The 17187-nt window shown below is 26.8% G+C and overlaps 1 protein-coding gene across 1 annotated transcript in view; it reads right to left on the reverse strand.

Moving 5' to 3' along the window:
• Nucleotides 1-17187, reverse strand: part of LOC100206904 (tonsoku-like protein) — a 54592-nt gene that overhangs the window by 13213 nt on the left and 24192 nt on the right. Inside the window, exons 7-13 of the mRNA XM_065815516.1 lie at nucleotides 16766-16908; nucleotides 11263-11424; nucleotides 10334-10459; nucleotides 7162-7345; nucleotides 5820-5896; nucleotides 520-609; nucleotides 376-448 (exon numbers count right to left, since the gene is read on the reverse strand). Of these exons, the coding sequence (XP_065671588.1) occupies nucleotides 376-448; nucleotides 520-609; nucleotides 5820-5896; nucleotides 7162-7345; nucleotides 10334-10459; nucleotides 11263-11424; nucleotides 16766-16908 (855 nt within the window). The remainder of the gene's footprint in view (nucleotides 1-375; nucleotides 449-519; nucleotides 610-5819; nucleotides 5897-7161; nucleotides 7346-10333; nucleotides 10460-11262; nucleotides 11425-16765; nucleotides 16909-17187) is intronic.

Below are 17187 nucleotides of genomic sequence, written 5' to 3' on the forward strand. Positions count from 1 at the left end.
AACCTTTAATGTGAAAAGTTTTTTTCTAGATGAAGACCGAAAATGAGATTATGCTCCCCTATATCATATCATTTCCATAACTTTATTTGATAACAATTTTTTGTAACTTTATGGAGATCTAAAGTAAATTGGTTAATGACAAAACAGTAATTATGTAACTCACAAGAATTTGTCTTGTTACTAGAATTTTTATAACTTTTATCTTCACCAAACAAGTAAAAAGTAATTTATAGCCAAATAAGTAAAGAAATGTTTTTTATCTAGTTTTAGTTTAAATATAAAAGTAAAATAAAAAAAAAACCATAAAAGTCTCTTCACTTGTTTTCAAAATAAATTTATTTAAAATTTTCACACAACATAAAAAATAACATTTACCGACAAACCCATGGTTGCATGCCTCATGGATAGGTTGCCACCCAGATGCATCTCGCGCATGAACAGATGCACCCTAAATACATATTTTCAACGTAAACATCTGTGCTTATGATTTACAAAACAAAATAGTCATCAAAAATATACCTGTTGTAAAAGAAGTGTCACTCGCCCAGTGTTACCTGCAATTGCAGCAATATGAAGAGGTGTTTCACCAAGAGCATTAATATGATTAACCTATAAAAAAAATTTTAAATAAAAAATGTAATAGGATTTTGAACATTCAAAAGATGTTCCAAACATTAAAAAACATTTTTGAATGTCTTTTTAATGTTTTGAAGACCACAGCTGTTTAAATACTATCTAAAAAAAATAATTTCTATAATAAATATTTCTACATTTAAAGCCAATATATAAAAAAAAAAGTTATAAACTTTTTAACTAAAACTGTGAACCAAACACACTATTTTAACTTTCACTGGTGTTCAATATTGATTCAAGATCGATGAAAATGTCAACAAAAACTGTTTGCAGAATTTTTTTTGTAGTCACAAATCTGTTAAAAAAAAAATCCTAGCTGCTCATTCAAGATTTTTAAACTACTTTCAAATAATCCATAATTACCAAAACACAGAAAACGAATCTGCTAATCACGAAGAATCTAGATTAAAAGTTTGTGCACCACATGGAAAAAAAAAAAAATTAAAATGAAGTCTTGACAATATACTTTATTTATTATTATTATAAATGTTTTTTAATGCTTTTGATGTAAAACAGTTTGATTTTTCTCTTTATCTATTTACAACAATAGATTTTATGATAAAATATGTACAACAATAGATTTTATGATAATATATGTACAACAATAGATTTTATGATAAAATATTCAAAATTCAACCAGTATATAACTAATAAAAATTAACAATTAAAATTTCCTCGATATAACAAATAAAATTTCAAGTTTCATAATTATACTTTAGCTTATTTTATAACTATAATTTATTAGAAATAAAAATGTTTATTTTTAGGTGGTGGCTATTTACATTTAATTAAAAATTAGTTTTCTAAAAATTTGTGCAACAATTATACTAGAGAGCAATTACCCAGAGCTATATCGAAAATTGACTAAAAATGAAACTGAAAAGATAAAACACTTATTAGGAACTGGACATTTCTAATAAAAAAAGGTCTTTGTATTTTGAAGGAGGTACAGCTAAAAAAAAAATGAGTTTACAGATTGATAATGCTTTGCATATCACCTCAAATTAAAGAACATGATAAAAACATAAGGCTACTGTTTTGATGAAAGATTTAACCTAATAAGGTTAGACAGGATTCTTTTTTTTTTTGTACAACGCAGACTTTAAAGTAATTTTGGTATTAAATAATCTGCAGACAACAACATCAACAAATCTTTGCCCAATTACAATGACTTCAAGGATTATACAAGAGGAAGAGAATGTGTGATTTTTTTTATATATATCTTTTAATATCTCTTCCAAAGCTTTTAAACAATAGATGTGCAGGTTTGCAAAAATATGGCGATTTAAGAAAATGTTATGACAGGTTCAATTAAACATTTTTGTTTTAAATAAATTTCTACATATTTCTACCTATTTAATTTAGGATTCCAAGTTCTGAGATCTGAGACTTTCAAAAGATCTATCTATCTAAGACTCTAAAAACACAATTCTTGAACACATTAAATAATGTCTTAATGAACTAAAATAAGATAATAAACTAGAGCTACTAAACAAGCAAGTCTAAACAAGCGAGTCTATCCATTGAAAATTTTGTAAAGTATTGGTAACAATATCAAATTAACATATTCACTGATACTTCAAATGAGAAGTGTTTGAGAAAAGTTGTTGTGGAATTTAGTTCAAGACTTTTCTATTTATTTTGTTTTTTCCCTTTTAAACAATACATTACTTCCTTTAACTCTAATGCATCGCTCCCAGAAGATTTAAACTATGCAAAGACGTGGTTCTATTTCCCATAGTAGGTTTATAATAGCTTTAAAAATATTGAAGCTGAAGTAATTTTTAATTAATTACAACTTTATGACTTTTACAAAATTGATCAGTTTTGCCTTTAGCATGGGCTAAAATAATTGTTCAGTTTGTACAGTTTAAAACATTGCTTTTAGCATGGACTAGGTGAAAGTATAATTAATGGTTAAAAAAAAATTGATTAAAAATATTGGGCAATTTAAGCAGTTAAAACAACAAGACAAAGACAAGCAGCTCGGATTTAAAACAAGACCAGCAGCTTGGGTTTTAGTTTAAACAGATTTGTAACATATTCATAAAATTCTGAAAGAATCTGCAAATAGTTTCTGTTGACATTTTTATTGGTTTTGAATTTCTTAAAGGTCACTGGGCAAAACAAAAAACACAAAATCACTGCATAAACATTTTAATGAGCCTAAAAAATTTGCCAATAGATTTCATAATTATCAATTTTTAAATTACTAATTTATTTTAGGGTTATTTCACTATATTTCAAGCAATTTTTGGTGAGACAACACCATTGATTTTCCTGATATTTACATATCATTATTGTCTCCATTATGTAAATATTTGCAGTCAAGAGTTAAATTAAGTAAAATAGTTTAGGAAATATAGCATGGCTGTTTCACAGTGAACATAAGACTTGTAATTCATGAAAATATTCACTAAAGGCTTGCCACTAAAACTTATGCAACTTTTGAAATATTTTTAATAACTTTGTTCTGTAAAAAGAATAAAAACATTTTTTAACATTTAATTAAATATTCAAAACTTTGGATTTTCAAATAAATCCAGAGAATGACAAGACTTAGCTGAATTTCAATAATTTAATGTTACTTTATAGCAAAATATACAGAAAACATATTTCTAATAATTATAATTTAGTATAAACATTGTTAGACCAATTTTGAATCAAAAAAACTTTGTTCGAACCCAATGTGAACTAAAACAGAAACTATCAAAGTCAGATTACAAAATTGCAAAAACTATTTTTTAAAATATGTAGAAGGGATTTGAACTGAAAATAAAACAAATTTTAAAATACTTAAGATATATAAGTTCTTTAAAAACACACACACACAAAAAAGATTATACAAAGGTCACTTATTGATTTGATTCAATTTTATTGAAGTTGAATCAATAAAACTATTTAAAATTAACACATAACTTATTTTAATTACAAAAGTATTTTGTCTTGCATAAAAAAAGAAATTAAATTAAAAATAAATTTTTATAAATTTAGCAAGCCTTAAAAATTAAATTAAATAGACAATAATTGTTCCAAAATTTCAATCAAAAAGCATGAAGATAGTTTCCAAAATTGGTTTAAAACAGGTTTACCAAAGTTGGTTTAAGACAGGTAAGCAAAAAAAAAGAAAGGTGATTTCAAACCAGTAACAATATTTTAGCAATATTTATTTTTATTTCACTTAACTTATTCATTTCTTTAACTTGGAAACAATATATTCTTTTTATTTGAAAATGACAGTATTTATAGATGAATTTACTAGTATTTCAAAGTCAATGAATTTTAATACTTTTTATGGAGAAATAGTTAATTTTTTGCTAAAATTGTGATGTCATTTTAACTTTTTTAATGCCTGAAACAAATGTTATAGGGTAACACATTGGATTCCTAATAGCCAGAGTGTTCCCCCCTGACCTCATGAAATTTTGGAATAGTAAAAATTAAAATTTTTATATAATTTTTCTGCTAATTTCAGTGTGTTTAATTTTTTTTTTTAATATTTATTTTTGAGTACAAAATTATGGCTAATAAAAGTAGTACAATCATGCATCGAAAAGAAATCATAGATACACATAAAAAAACCATAATAAAACTGTTTAGTGACAAAATTGATAAACTTGAATTTGAATTATCAGTTGAAATTTGAAGTGATTTTGAAGCTGAAGCTAAAATTTTACTTACTGATTCAGAATATTCATATAGAAAACATCGAACAAAGAAAAAATTCTTTGATGATTTAAACCATGAAATATGTGTTATAATAAGTCCAAAAAAAAAGTTTCAGAAAGACATTTTATCAAAGTCGTCGGAGCAATTTACTCAAATTTGAATAAAAGGATGATTGTATATCAAGAATCTAACACAACTTTTGGATTTTTGATTAATGATGAACATCGACAATGCGAAGCTGAAGAAAAATGTTGAAGAAACCGTTGAACAATATCATAAAGATATCGATATGTCTTTGTTTGATGAAATTTTTCAATTTCATAACTTAATCAAAACTAAATATCAAGAAACAACTATGACTCACTTATTCATTTATAAGCTTTTTTTTTTTTTTTTTTTTTAGATTATTCACCTCCCCAAGGCCCGAGGGGGCCACTACAGTCGAGGAGGCTACTCATTTTTTTTTTTTTTTTTTTTTTTTTAAGTTGTTATTCGTGGTACAACCCTCTCTCAACTCTTTAACTCCGAAACACGAACCTTTCCGAGCAAGGCCGCTGCGCGGAGAAACTAAGTAGAGCGCGGTACTTCCAGGGACGTGGTGGGAGTCGAACTCCGAACCTCTCGCTTATGAAGCGAGCGCTCTTACCACTACACCACTACCGCATAGCTGATAAAAGAATAAAATTTAGATAAATTTAGATTAATTAAATTGCATTTCTAAATCTTGAGTTTTGAGAATCTTTTTATGCTTTATTATAACAAATTATTCTGGTGAATTCAAAACTTAAATTGAGCAAAAAATTTTTAAGATTAAATATAAACCAAGAAACTTTGAATAATTTATATGGATTCCCTCATCAACAAATTTTGTCAAACAAAAAAAAAAAAATTTTTTAAAGTAAAAAATTGTTAAAATTTACTCTTATGCTAAAATGTTACTTATTTTCTAGTTTGTTTTGCATTTATAAAATCTGCTTACATATATGTGCACAGTATTATACTGTCACTATATTTATGCAATTTGTTTTTTTATGTAGTAAAATGAAAAATTGACATAAGAAAATTCTACACTTTTTAAAAGAACCCCCAAAAGGCAATTCGGCCTAGGGCCCCAAAGGGTGAAAATCTAGCTCTGGGCACACTATATACAAATGCTACTATAGTAGCCTAATTTTCAATTAAGCAGCAATGCAATGCAGGGTCAAAGTTATGCTAATCTTAATATGACTAAGTTCAGTTAAACCACAGTCAGGTTTACAGTTATGTCAGTCAACCAGGTTTACAGTTAAGTCAGCTTTCTAGTTATATCAGATTTATAGTTACACCAATTACAATACAACTAGGTTTTACAATTATCTGTTTAACAGCCATGCTTACATCATCATCAGCCATATTCAATAACACTACGGGTCATGATTACTTTAAAGATGCAACAGTTACTAATAAATAATAATATCCTATGATATATTATATAAAATTATATAATATTTTTAACTAAAACGAAAATTTTTTCGAACCTTTGATTTTGCTTTTCTTTTAGTGCTTCTTGAATTTTTTTCAACTAGTTCTTCCTCATTTTCTAAACCTCCACACTCTTAAAATAGTACAATTAAAAGAGTTAAAAACAGCAAACACAAACATATATTTATAAATAATATACATATAGATTCTGCTGTTATACATAAGGACTCTGGGTTTAAAGTTCCAGTAAACTGAAAGTCTTAATTTTATTTCCCAAAAGTAAACCAAAAGCTTCTTCACAATATTGGAGCTCCTGGATATCAAAAACCAGGAAGAAACAATCATTTTGTGACTTTCAAATCTTTTTTGGGGCTCCCTGTACGATTATTTTTTTTCTCAGCTTGGTTCAACAGCTGCAAATATCAAATATTAAAAATGTAAATTTGTAAATCTTTTTCAATATTAGCAAATACTAAACCTTTTAGTAAATATTGATATCTAAAAAAATATATGAAAAAATAAAAAAAGATTTTTAATCTTTGAATAAAGTTTAAAAGTCTCAAAATTTAAAGTCTTAAAAAGTTTAAAAACCTAAAAATTTGTCAAATTTATGAAAGATGTGAAACAATTTTTTGAAAAAGCATTTAAATTTGTTAAATGATGGCAGAGCGTAATCTGATTCTATTTTAAAGGCAAATAGTAAAAGCTAAGTGAGCTGCTTGACTTTGTTTTTACTGGAGATGTTATAATAAATTTATTTGTTTACAAATTTACAAAATAAGTTTATAATTTACAAAACAAGTTTATAACATAATTTATTTAAAATTTTACTATTAAAATATACAAAACAAACATATTTGTAAAAATAAAAAAGCCTAAGTATATCAAATAAAATCTTCAAACTTTTTCATCAAATGACAATGATCTTTTAAAAAGGTCGTTATCATTTGATAATGACAATGATATTTAAAAACTTTTTTCAGTATACAATCAGTTACTTAAAATTTACTTACATAAAATATCAGTTATTTAAAATGTCACAATAAACTTCACTTCTACCTGTATTATTCACATCTACCTGTATTATGACTCGTGTCTGATGTTATCTCAAAAATATTTTTTGTATTGAAATATCATAAAAATTGTAAATACAATATAAAATATGCTTATTAATATAACAATTTTATACAAATTTTTTGCAAGAAACTTACAGTAACCAACCTGGAGCACTAATAAACTTTTGTTATAACATTAGCTAACTAACCATTTATTACTTAATTAATCACATAATATTGACCTATAGACGCATTTTTTAATATATTTAAATGATTCAAATGAAAAACTTTTTAATAAGCGATTTAAAAAAATAATGGTTTACACAATAAATAAGAACTTTACCATGTTCAATAAATAGTTTTTCTTCTTCATTTAAAAAAAGACCATCACCACAATCACTAGATCTTTCAGATTCTTCATCAACTTCATCAATACATCTCTCAATCTTTGTTTTTAAATAGTTGTATTCTTCTTGAGTTTTGCAACATAAAATATCATCAGAAAAACGTTTGTAGACATCCATCATCTGAAAAAAAGTATAATAAAACCTCAAAAAAAAAAAAAAAAACTTTATAATTTAAAGATATTATTTGATGTTTTCTTATTATTTATAAAATTTAAAATTTATCATCAGATAGGTGTCTTCTAACTGATCTGCGTTCAGTTCCTTTTAATTCTATTTTAGAACCTTTTTTAGTTAAGAGAATTATTTGATTGCACTAAAATACATGATTGGATCTTGATTAAACAAAAAAAATGATTTGACTAAAATAGTTTTTATAACATTCATTTAACAAACAATCGAGCATTCATTCTTTTTATTATTTTTTGATTTTTACCATCTGACGCAATTCTAATGACAATCATAAATTTGTCTAAAAAAATCTTTTATACACTTATTAAACAACATTTTATTTGAGCATGTTTAAGAATTATAGGATTGGCTGGTGAATTTTAACTAAAAGAAATCTTATTATTATCATCTATTATATAAGTCAATCATTATTATAAAAATCCAGAATCTTCCTTCTATTTGAACTTTGAACATAACCTCTTATATTGCCTAATTTACTTAAGGAAACCCTTGTCTTATCAATTCAAATTTGACCCTTTGTCCAATCATTGGTGTTATCACTTTTCAACTGGTACTACCATTGTTGCTACTCAAATAAGCTATCATAAATTGCTCAATCAAAAATTAGTCTATTGTGACTCATTACTCAATCAAGTCTTTTCACAGAGATTTAACTTTTATTGATTTTGACAGCTTAATTTCAAGAACCAAATTTATGGCAATAAATTGAATGTATGGCAATAGTTACCCAGAGTGATGGATTAACTCAATAGTTACACAGATAGTGATGGAGTAATTCAATAGTTACACAGGTAGTAGTAGAGTAATTCAACTGTTACACAGGTAGTGATAGAGTAATTCAATTTTTTTGAACACCTAATTATTGGTAGTTTAGTGTTTTATTTGGTTTAAAAACATCAAAGTCAAAAAGTCAAACTTTTTAAACAATATTTAATAAACATAAATTTTTAACATAACTTAATGTCTTAAAATTATTAATTAATAATGTAAAAAAAATAATAATTTAAATTTAAAATAAAATTATCAATCTTTTAGAAAATGGAAACATTAATATAACTTCATTTTTAAAAGAAAAACAATAAAAGAATAATCAACTAACAAAACAAAAAACTAACCAATAGAATATTAAAAAAATTAACCAATAGAATATTAAAAAAATTAACCAATAGAATATTAAAAAAATTAACCAATAGAATATTAAAAAAATTAACCAATAGAATATTAAAAAAATTAACCAATAGAATATTAAAAAAATTAACCAATAGAATATTAAAAAAACTAACCAATAGAATATTAAAAAAATTAACCAATAGAATATTAAAAAAATTAACCAATAGAATATTAAAAAAATTAACCAATAGAATATTAAAAAAATTAACCAATAGAATATTAAAAAAATTAACCAATAGAATATTAAAAAAATTAACCAATAGAATATTAAAAAAACTAACCAATAGAATATTAAAAAAATTAACCAATAGAATATTAAAAAAATTAACCAATAGAATATTAAAAAAATTAACCAATAGAATATTAAAAAAATTAACCAATAGAATATTAAAAAAACTAACCAATAGAATATTAAAAAAATTAACCAATAGAATATTAAAAAAATTAACCAATAGAATATTAAAAAAATTAACCAATAGAATATTAAAAAAATTAACCAATAGAATATTAAAAAAATTAACCAATAAAATATTAAAAAAATTATCCAATAGAATATTAAAAAAATCAACCAATAGTAAAAATTATAATAAGTTTTTTTTTATTAATGTATTCAATTTATAACATAAGTACAATAAAAAATTATTTAAAAAGTTACAGTCATTCTATCTTCTACCAGTAGTAGGCTGGTGTGCCGGTGGTGAGTCGTGATTGTAGACTGTTGTGCCGGTGATAACTGATGTAGAACTAGTGTAGGCTGGTAACTGGTGTGGAACTTTTGGTTTACAATCGAGGAGTTAGAGCCCTGCACCTGCGGGGGTATGACACTCAATGTGGTTCTTAGTGCAGTGACCATGTTTGTTTGTGCAGTGGTCATGTTTAACAAGGTTTGTAATTCAGAGTTTAGGGTTTATAGAGAGCTTTTAATAAAAAGTTTTATTTAATAAAATTTGAAGAAGAGTTACTTCCTTAACTGTAGTAAAAAAAACAACATAGTTGCTTTCTCAACTGTAGTGGCCACCTACCTCTGGAGTTTTATAAAAATGTGAACTAAAATGTTTTTTTTCTTCGATGGGTAAATCTATATGATGAAAACTAATTTTTCATCGTATAGATTTCTCTTGAATCATTACTTTTTTTTTCAGAGCTTTTTTTTTTATTTAACTTTATTTAGTAACCATTAAGGAAATTTTAAAAACAAATAGTATACAATAATACTAACTAATGAGATAAAAATTAATACGTTAATTAAAAATTAATACAAAAAAATTAATAAACATTAAAAAAAAAAAACTAAAAATAGTTTAAAAAAAAAATCAAACACTAAAAAAATTAATTTTTTACAACTTACAGTTTATGTTGACCTAAATGACTAAAATTTAGAAGTTTTGATTGTTACAATTAAGCTTAAAGAACGCATTTGAAAACAAGCTTGTATCAGGTATATATAAATACATTTATATCAAACGTATATGGTAGGTGTATATGTTTATGGTGTAAGATGTATCAGGTATATATGGTAGAGAAATAGTATTATTTATATTTTTGTAAGCATTTAAAATTTTTTTTATAAAAAAACTTCAATTTATACAAATGTATTTGATCAAACGGGACAATTACAATGTAAAAAAAAACCCTCATCATATATGCGTGATGTCATCATATATTGTGTGATGTTAATAAACTGTTATGTAACCTTGTAGATTTTTGATTAAAAAAAATTATTTTTTGCTTTTATATTTTACCACTTACTGCAGAATTAGGTTTTTCACTTTCTCTTGCACAATCAGCAGCTAGATCTAAATTTACTTTCAAGACTTCAAAAGATGCACAACCAAGTTCCAATATTTTTAAAATCATGCACAAGGTGTCAAATTTCTGAAATGCAAAGAAAATGATTTGTAATTTTTTAAAATTTACTACTGCGTAGTAATAAATTTTAAAAATTACTTAAAAACTATCATTAAAATCAAAATTTAAAAAAAGTGCGCAAAGTAATATACTTTGCACACTTTTTTAAAACTTTGATTTTGATGACGGTTTTTCACAAAAAATGGGAAAAAAAAATTAAAAAATAAAAGCATAAAAACTTTAGTCCTAATAAATGCCCTTTATACAAATTACTGTCTATCCAAACTTCACCTCTCAGTTAATGTATGTACTAAAGCTCACACAGATAGTTGTTTCAGTATGATTTCATCTGTGTTGTTTTATGTGCAGCTATTATTACTATATTGCAATTTCAACTTGTTGAAAAAATTTAGTGTTTTTAGTAATTTATATATATATTATATATATATATATATATATTATTTAGTGTTTTTAGTAATTTATATATATATATATATATATATATATATATATATATATATATATATATACATATATATATATATTCCTGTAGTATGACATTTAAATTTACCCTTTGTGTTAAAAATTATCTCTTAACAACTCTTTGGTTTTAAAAAGAACAAAATTAAGTACACTTTATGTAAAAACCATTAAATTTAATTAAGGAAACTAATTATATTTTATCATTTTAAAAACTTTTTTATGCTTTTTTATTATTTTAATAAAAACATAATTTTTTTATTTAAAATTTTTTTTAATAAATTTTAATTATAATAATAGTAAATAAAAAATAATAAAAATAAATAAAAACAAAATTTTAAAAAATGAACCTCATTATATTCATTACTATTGTGCATTTTCAATTCAAGCTGGTAGTATACCATTGCATCATCATATTGCTTACATTCGTAATATGTCAACGCCAAAGAATTGTAAATAGATGCAAGCATTACATGATTTTTTTCATCTTTAGTGTCCAAACATAAATCTAACTAAAAGGAATGTTATAATTTCAAATTATTAAATAAATTATAAGAAACAAAAACATGTATTATCTAAAATTAAAACCGTTAACTTATAATAAATTATTGATATTTATTTTGTTTCTTCAAAGTTAAAGTTTATGCTGCTTTTTTTTTGCAGAAAATTTTAAGAACACAAGCTTAATTAATAAAATGTTGAAAAATAAAGACAAAAATACATAATATAATAAAATGCGAAAGATGCACACAACACAAAGGGACACCTTCTAAAGCTCTGTTTATGACATTGAACACTTTAAAATATCAAACTTTAGTATACTATTGCACCTGCATGATCTCATCTTTCAAATTGAAGCCTTTTGCTTAATGTGTATGCTGTTAAGCTGAGAAAATGAACCTGAAAGGCTTTGGTTATTTTATGAAGAACATACCAAAACCATCAAATAAAACATTTACAAAATTGTACAAAAAACTGCTGAATAAACATAGCATACTTCATTAAAGAAGTATTTGCAGTGAACAACGAAAAGCAAAACAGAAACAAAAGAAACAACAAGCAAATACATATATAAAAAATACAAAACTAAAAAAAAGCTAAACCAAGCATAGTTCCAAAAAATAAAAATAATAAAAAGCCAAAGAAATTGTTTACTAAAGATTAGATTAATGCAATTTCAATCATTTTTTAAAATAAAAAAAAAAGTATTCTATTATTTATTTAATTAGGGTTTATTAGTTTATTAAATTTATATTTTAAAAATTATTAAGTAAAATAGTCAAAAGAATTAATAATAAATTTTGTTTACTAAGTGTGTAAAGAAAAAATTAGCTATATGCCCCTACAAATAACAACTAACTTTCTTTTATTTTTATAAATTTTGTACAAAGTATATAAATTGATTGATATAAGATTTAGGCAAAACCTAGGAGAAACAAACTCTGGCTTAAAAATCCCCTGCCTTGGGGCTCAAGGCAGGGGATTTTAAAAATAAAAATAATTAAAATATTCATCTTGGGCAGATGTTAACTACATCCAGCTACTGTCTTCTAGAAGGCCTCCAAGGCAAAGACTTAAAGGGTAAACAAAATAATTTTGCTAACCAGCCTCAAACACCTTCTTTATCTATTAGCCTGGCATAGATGTAAACCTGTGTTACATTGTTTTCTGCCTAGGATCATGAATGCTGAATCTTCTTGACTCCTTGATAGTGACAATGCAATTCTTCCCGTTACCTCCTAATGAGGTTATAGCTCTAAAAACTCAGTTTAATGGTTCTGATGCTAGCAAGTAGTAAGGTTTCCCAAACTCTATCGATGAAATGGAAGCCAACTGATGGAACTCTGTGGTAGCACTATGTAGCTCTCAAAGAGGCTGTTTCTATCAATAGCTGCAAAGTATCTGAATATTAACAGTGCCATGTTGCATATGGATGGTGTCCTTATTAATGCTTTTGGTGGGCACTGTCGAGGCAGCATAAGGAGTCCTATGCTATGACTTAGCGTTAATTAACAGGACTGAGACCACAGCATAGCTGTGGTCTCAGTCCTGTTAATTAACGCTAAGTCATAAATGAGTCAAGTTCTCTTTAAACTCAAATCATGCCAAAAGTAACCCAAAATATTAAACATAAAAAACCTACCCCACCTCCTAACTGTTTTAATATATATTTTACAAATACTTGTGGTCTGTGAAGCAACCTATCATCGGTTGAAACCTTTTGCAAAATTCACTAGACTAGCTTGCTCATAGTGAGATTAATTTTTACTCCTCAATTCTCTCTTCAGATCTCAGTGTTGATGGGTACTATCCTTTGACTCGCAAAGACTTAATAGTCATATACTTGGTTTGAGGGTATACATACACATCAATTGAATCCTTTGACCATTCTTTTATGTGTTTCTGTTTGCCCATATTCACTCTGTCACCTTTCTCTTTGCCCTTTATCACCTCTTTTAGATGTAATTTGTGATCAAATTAACCATGCCCTTTTCTCTTTATCCTTCTACAAATACTGTTGCTAATGGTGACGTAAATGTTCATTCCACTGAATGGCTTGGCTCTATCGCCACTAACCCTGCTGGCACTATGGCTTATAACTTCTGCATTTCTCAATCTCTAAGAAAGTTAACTTAGTGACTCGTTTTCCTAACAATTCTAATCATATATCTTCCTACCCTTGATTTATGTTTGTCTCTGACACTAGCTTGTGTTCAATTTCTCCTTTTTCTCCCTTAGGTGGTTCTGGCCATGCAATGATCTCTATAAATCTTTAATCTTGTACCTCTTTTTTGGACTCACCCTATCATTGCACTACTTACAACTACCTGGGATTGGGATTCTTTTCTTGATTTTCTTTGTGACGATCCTTGGGCTGATGTCTTTTCTCTCTCAGCTGATAAATGGGCTTCATATGTAACCTGATTTCAGGCAGGAATTGAAGTCAATCTACTCCATGGTTTTCACCTTCTTGTGCAGCTGCTTTATCTAATTGTACTTATATTTTCATATTATTTAGCAAAAGAACAGCTCTTTCCAGAATAAACAGCTATTTATTATTGCAAGAAATAAATGTAAAAAAGTACTGTCTGAAGCTAAGCTCCATCAGTTCAATTAATCTCATATCTTATCTCAGAAGTTAGGTTCTAGTGACTATTTAAAAAAATTTTACAGCGCCATTAAAAGGGTAGGTCTAACATTCCATCTCTCATACATGGAACTGATCTATTGCAGAACTATTTGCAAAGAACTTTTTTTCTAATTCAATTCTTGAAACTTATGGCTACAACCTTCCTGGGATCCCAGTTAAAATGGTTAACCCATCGTTAGACATTCAAATCACCTCAGCTTCTGTTGCTTAAGTCATGTCTCATTTAAAATCTTCTACCGCTTGTGGTTCAGACAACATTCCTGTTACAGTCTTACAAAATTATTCTCCAGAATTCTCTTTAATTTTCTCTAAACTATTTAATAAGTGCTTGATTGAATCTCGTTTTCCAGCCTGCTGGAAAATGGCACCCGTGGTTCAAGTTTTCAAAAACTCCAGAGAATGTTCTGACCCTTTCAACTATCATTCTATCAATCTTCTTTCTGTTATTAGCAAGGTCTTTGAGTGTTTGATAAACAAATTTCTCACATCCCATCTTGAGTCAAATAACTTACAATCAGACAATCAATACGGTTTTCAATACTCTCGCTCTTGCTAACTGCTGTGACAGAAAGATTTTATCAGGCATTAGATGGAAGTGGTGAGGCAAGGGCTATTGCTCTTGAAATATCTAACGCTTTTAAAAAAGTTTGGCATGCTAGTCTTCTCCACAAGCTTGCTTTATATGGTGTATCTGGAAAAGTGTTTGAGATTATGAAATCGTTTCTTTCTAACCGTTTTATTGAAGTCATCCTAAAGGCCATCACTCTTTTTCATTTTCAACAACTTTGGGGTACCTCAAGGTTCTATCTGTGGTACTGTTTTGTTTTTTATCTACATTAATGATCTTCCCAACAACCTTACATCTAAAGTAGCTCTTTATGCTGATGACTCAATTTTATATTTTCCTGTACGACAAAAAGTCTTCTCTTTTTGATCGCTTATAACAGGCAGCTGATCTTGAATCTGATCTCACTACTGTAATAGATTGCAGTGGCTTGTGAATTTTAACTCTAACAAAACTGAGTTTTGTTAGAGTTAAATTTCACTGCAAACAACATTCACAATACTGTTGACATTCCTATATTAATGATTGGCAACCTTCTCAAATCATATACAGAAGATGATATAACACTCTTCTTTATGTTTTCTTTGGTTACTGTTCACTACTGACCTTTTATGGAAACCATATAAACAATTGCTTGCTTTTTTACTATATTTTCTTATTCCATATTCCATTCCTTACCTCTACAAATCTTTTATTTGTCCCTGTATGGAATACTGTTGTCATATTTGGGCTGGTTCTTCTAATGATGCTTTTTCTCTACTAAACAAGGTCAAAAAATTGTAAATGTAGTTTAACTGCTCTACCATGCCAAGCATGTGGAAAATTTGTGGTTCAAATTATTAAAAATTTGGAATTGCTCTTTTTCCTCTAAATGGCAATCTTCTTACTAACTGGTATTGCAACACTCCTGTCATAGTCTTACAAAATATTCTCCAGAATTCTCTTCAATACTCTCTAAACTAATTAATAAGTGCTGGAAAATGGCATCTGTGGTTCCAATTACCAACTCAAAAACTCTGGAGTACTTTCTGACCCTCCAACTATCGCTCTATCAGCCTTCTTACTGTCATAACAGAAATTTTCTATTGCAAGTTTAATGGAAGATAAGGCAAGGGCTAATGCTCATTACATATTAAAGCTTTTCCTGGCTTCCATTTTCCATAGCTCTTTTTAAAAAAATCTTTTTTAAAAACCTGCTCTCAAGTACCAAGCTCTCTAGCTTCCATTTTACCATAGCAGTGTGTCCATAGCTCACTTTATGTGGTGTGTCAAGTTAAGTTTTTTTAAAACATTTCATTTTAATTCCAGTGTTAAACTTTAATTTGGTGCACTACACTCTCCTCCATTTCTAAAATGGGGCACTACAAGGCTCCATCTTTGTTCCTATGTTATTTTTTTTCTACATTAATAATTTTTCTGCCAATCTTACCTCTAAAGTTGCCTCTTTCACTAATGGGTGATCTATATACTCTAGTCTTGAAAAAAAAGCTACTTTTTATTGCTTTACGTCAAATCTTTCTTCCACTTTATTACTTAGAATTTCATGCTCTACCTATATAAATCTAAAAATAGATCGGACATGCTCTAACTGTCAAGCTTAAGCCTCTACACCATCAACTGATTGATAGCTACCATTACTATCTTTGTTGCTAGCCAAGCAAGCCTCCATATCTAGTGCCATTAACTCCAAAAACTTTGTGTGATTCGACATTGAGCAAAGTCATATCCTTTTATTGCATATGTTTCTTTATGTTCAAAATACTATTATTTACCTAGTTTTTTTTCCACAAACATCTATGCTTTGAAATATTCTTCTGTCTCTATGTTTTCCTGATTCATACAGTTCAAAGTTATTTAATCTTCTGTAAACTTCTTTTACTTTAACAATCTTCTTTTCTTTCTGTTGATTCCTAACTTGAATAGTTTTGCACTTTTAAACAGTTTGCACCCACTATCGGGAATAAGTTTGTTTTAGGTAAGCATTCGGCAATGCTGACCTAACTGCTAACCTAAACATGTTTAAGGTCAGCAAAAAATCACTGACCTTGAATGATATATATGTTTGTGTGTATCATTCTTTCTTTTAAACTTACTTTAAATATCTTCCTTCATTTAATTAAAAATAAAAAAAACATACTTGTTCTTTATAGTATTTTAATGCGTGTTGTGGTGAAAATTTTGCATAGAAGTCACCTAACTTTTCACAAAGAGAAAACAAATCATTCCTTTTTAAAGATTCTTTTTCATTATACTTTCGAGTCAATTGCAATCCTAATATGGCTAAAAATATAATATTTAAATAAATATTTCCATAATATAAATATATATATATATATATATATATATATATATATATATATATATATATATATATATATATATATATATATATAAATTAATACATATTAATATTAGTACATAATAATATTAATAACAATAATAATAATACATAATAACAATAATGAAGTTATAATATACAAGAATGATGGAATTGATAACACAATGAAAATCTAAATTATGTTAAAGTAAAAATTGTGGTCAATTAGTTCATCCATAGTT

Source organism: Hydra vulgaris, chromosome 13 (genome assembly GCF_038396675.1).
Source record: "Hydra vulgaris chromosome 13, alternate assembly HydraT2T_AEP".
NCBI classification, from domain to species: domain Eukaryota; kingdom Metazoa; phylum Cnidaria; class Hydrozoa; order Anthoathecata; family Hydridae; genus Hydra; species Hydra vulgaris.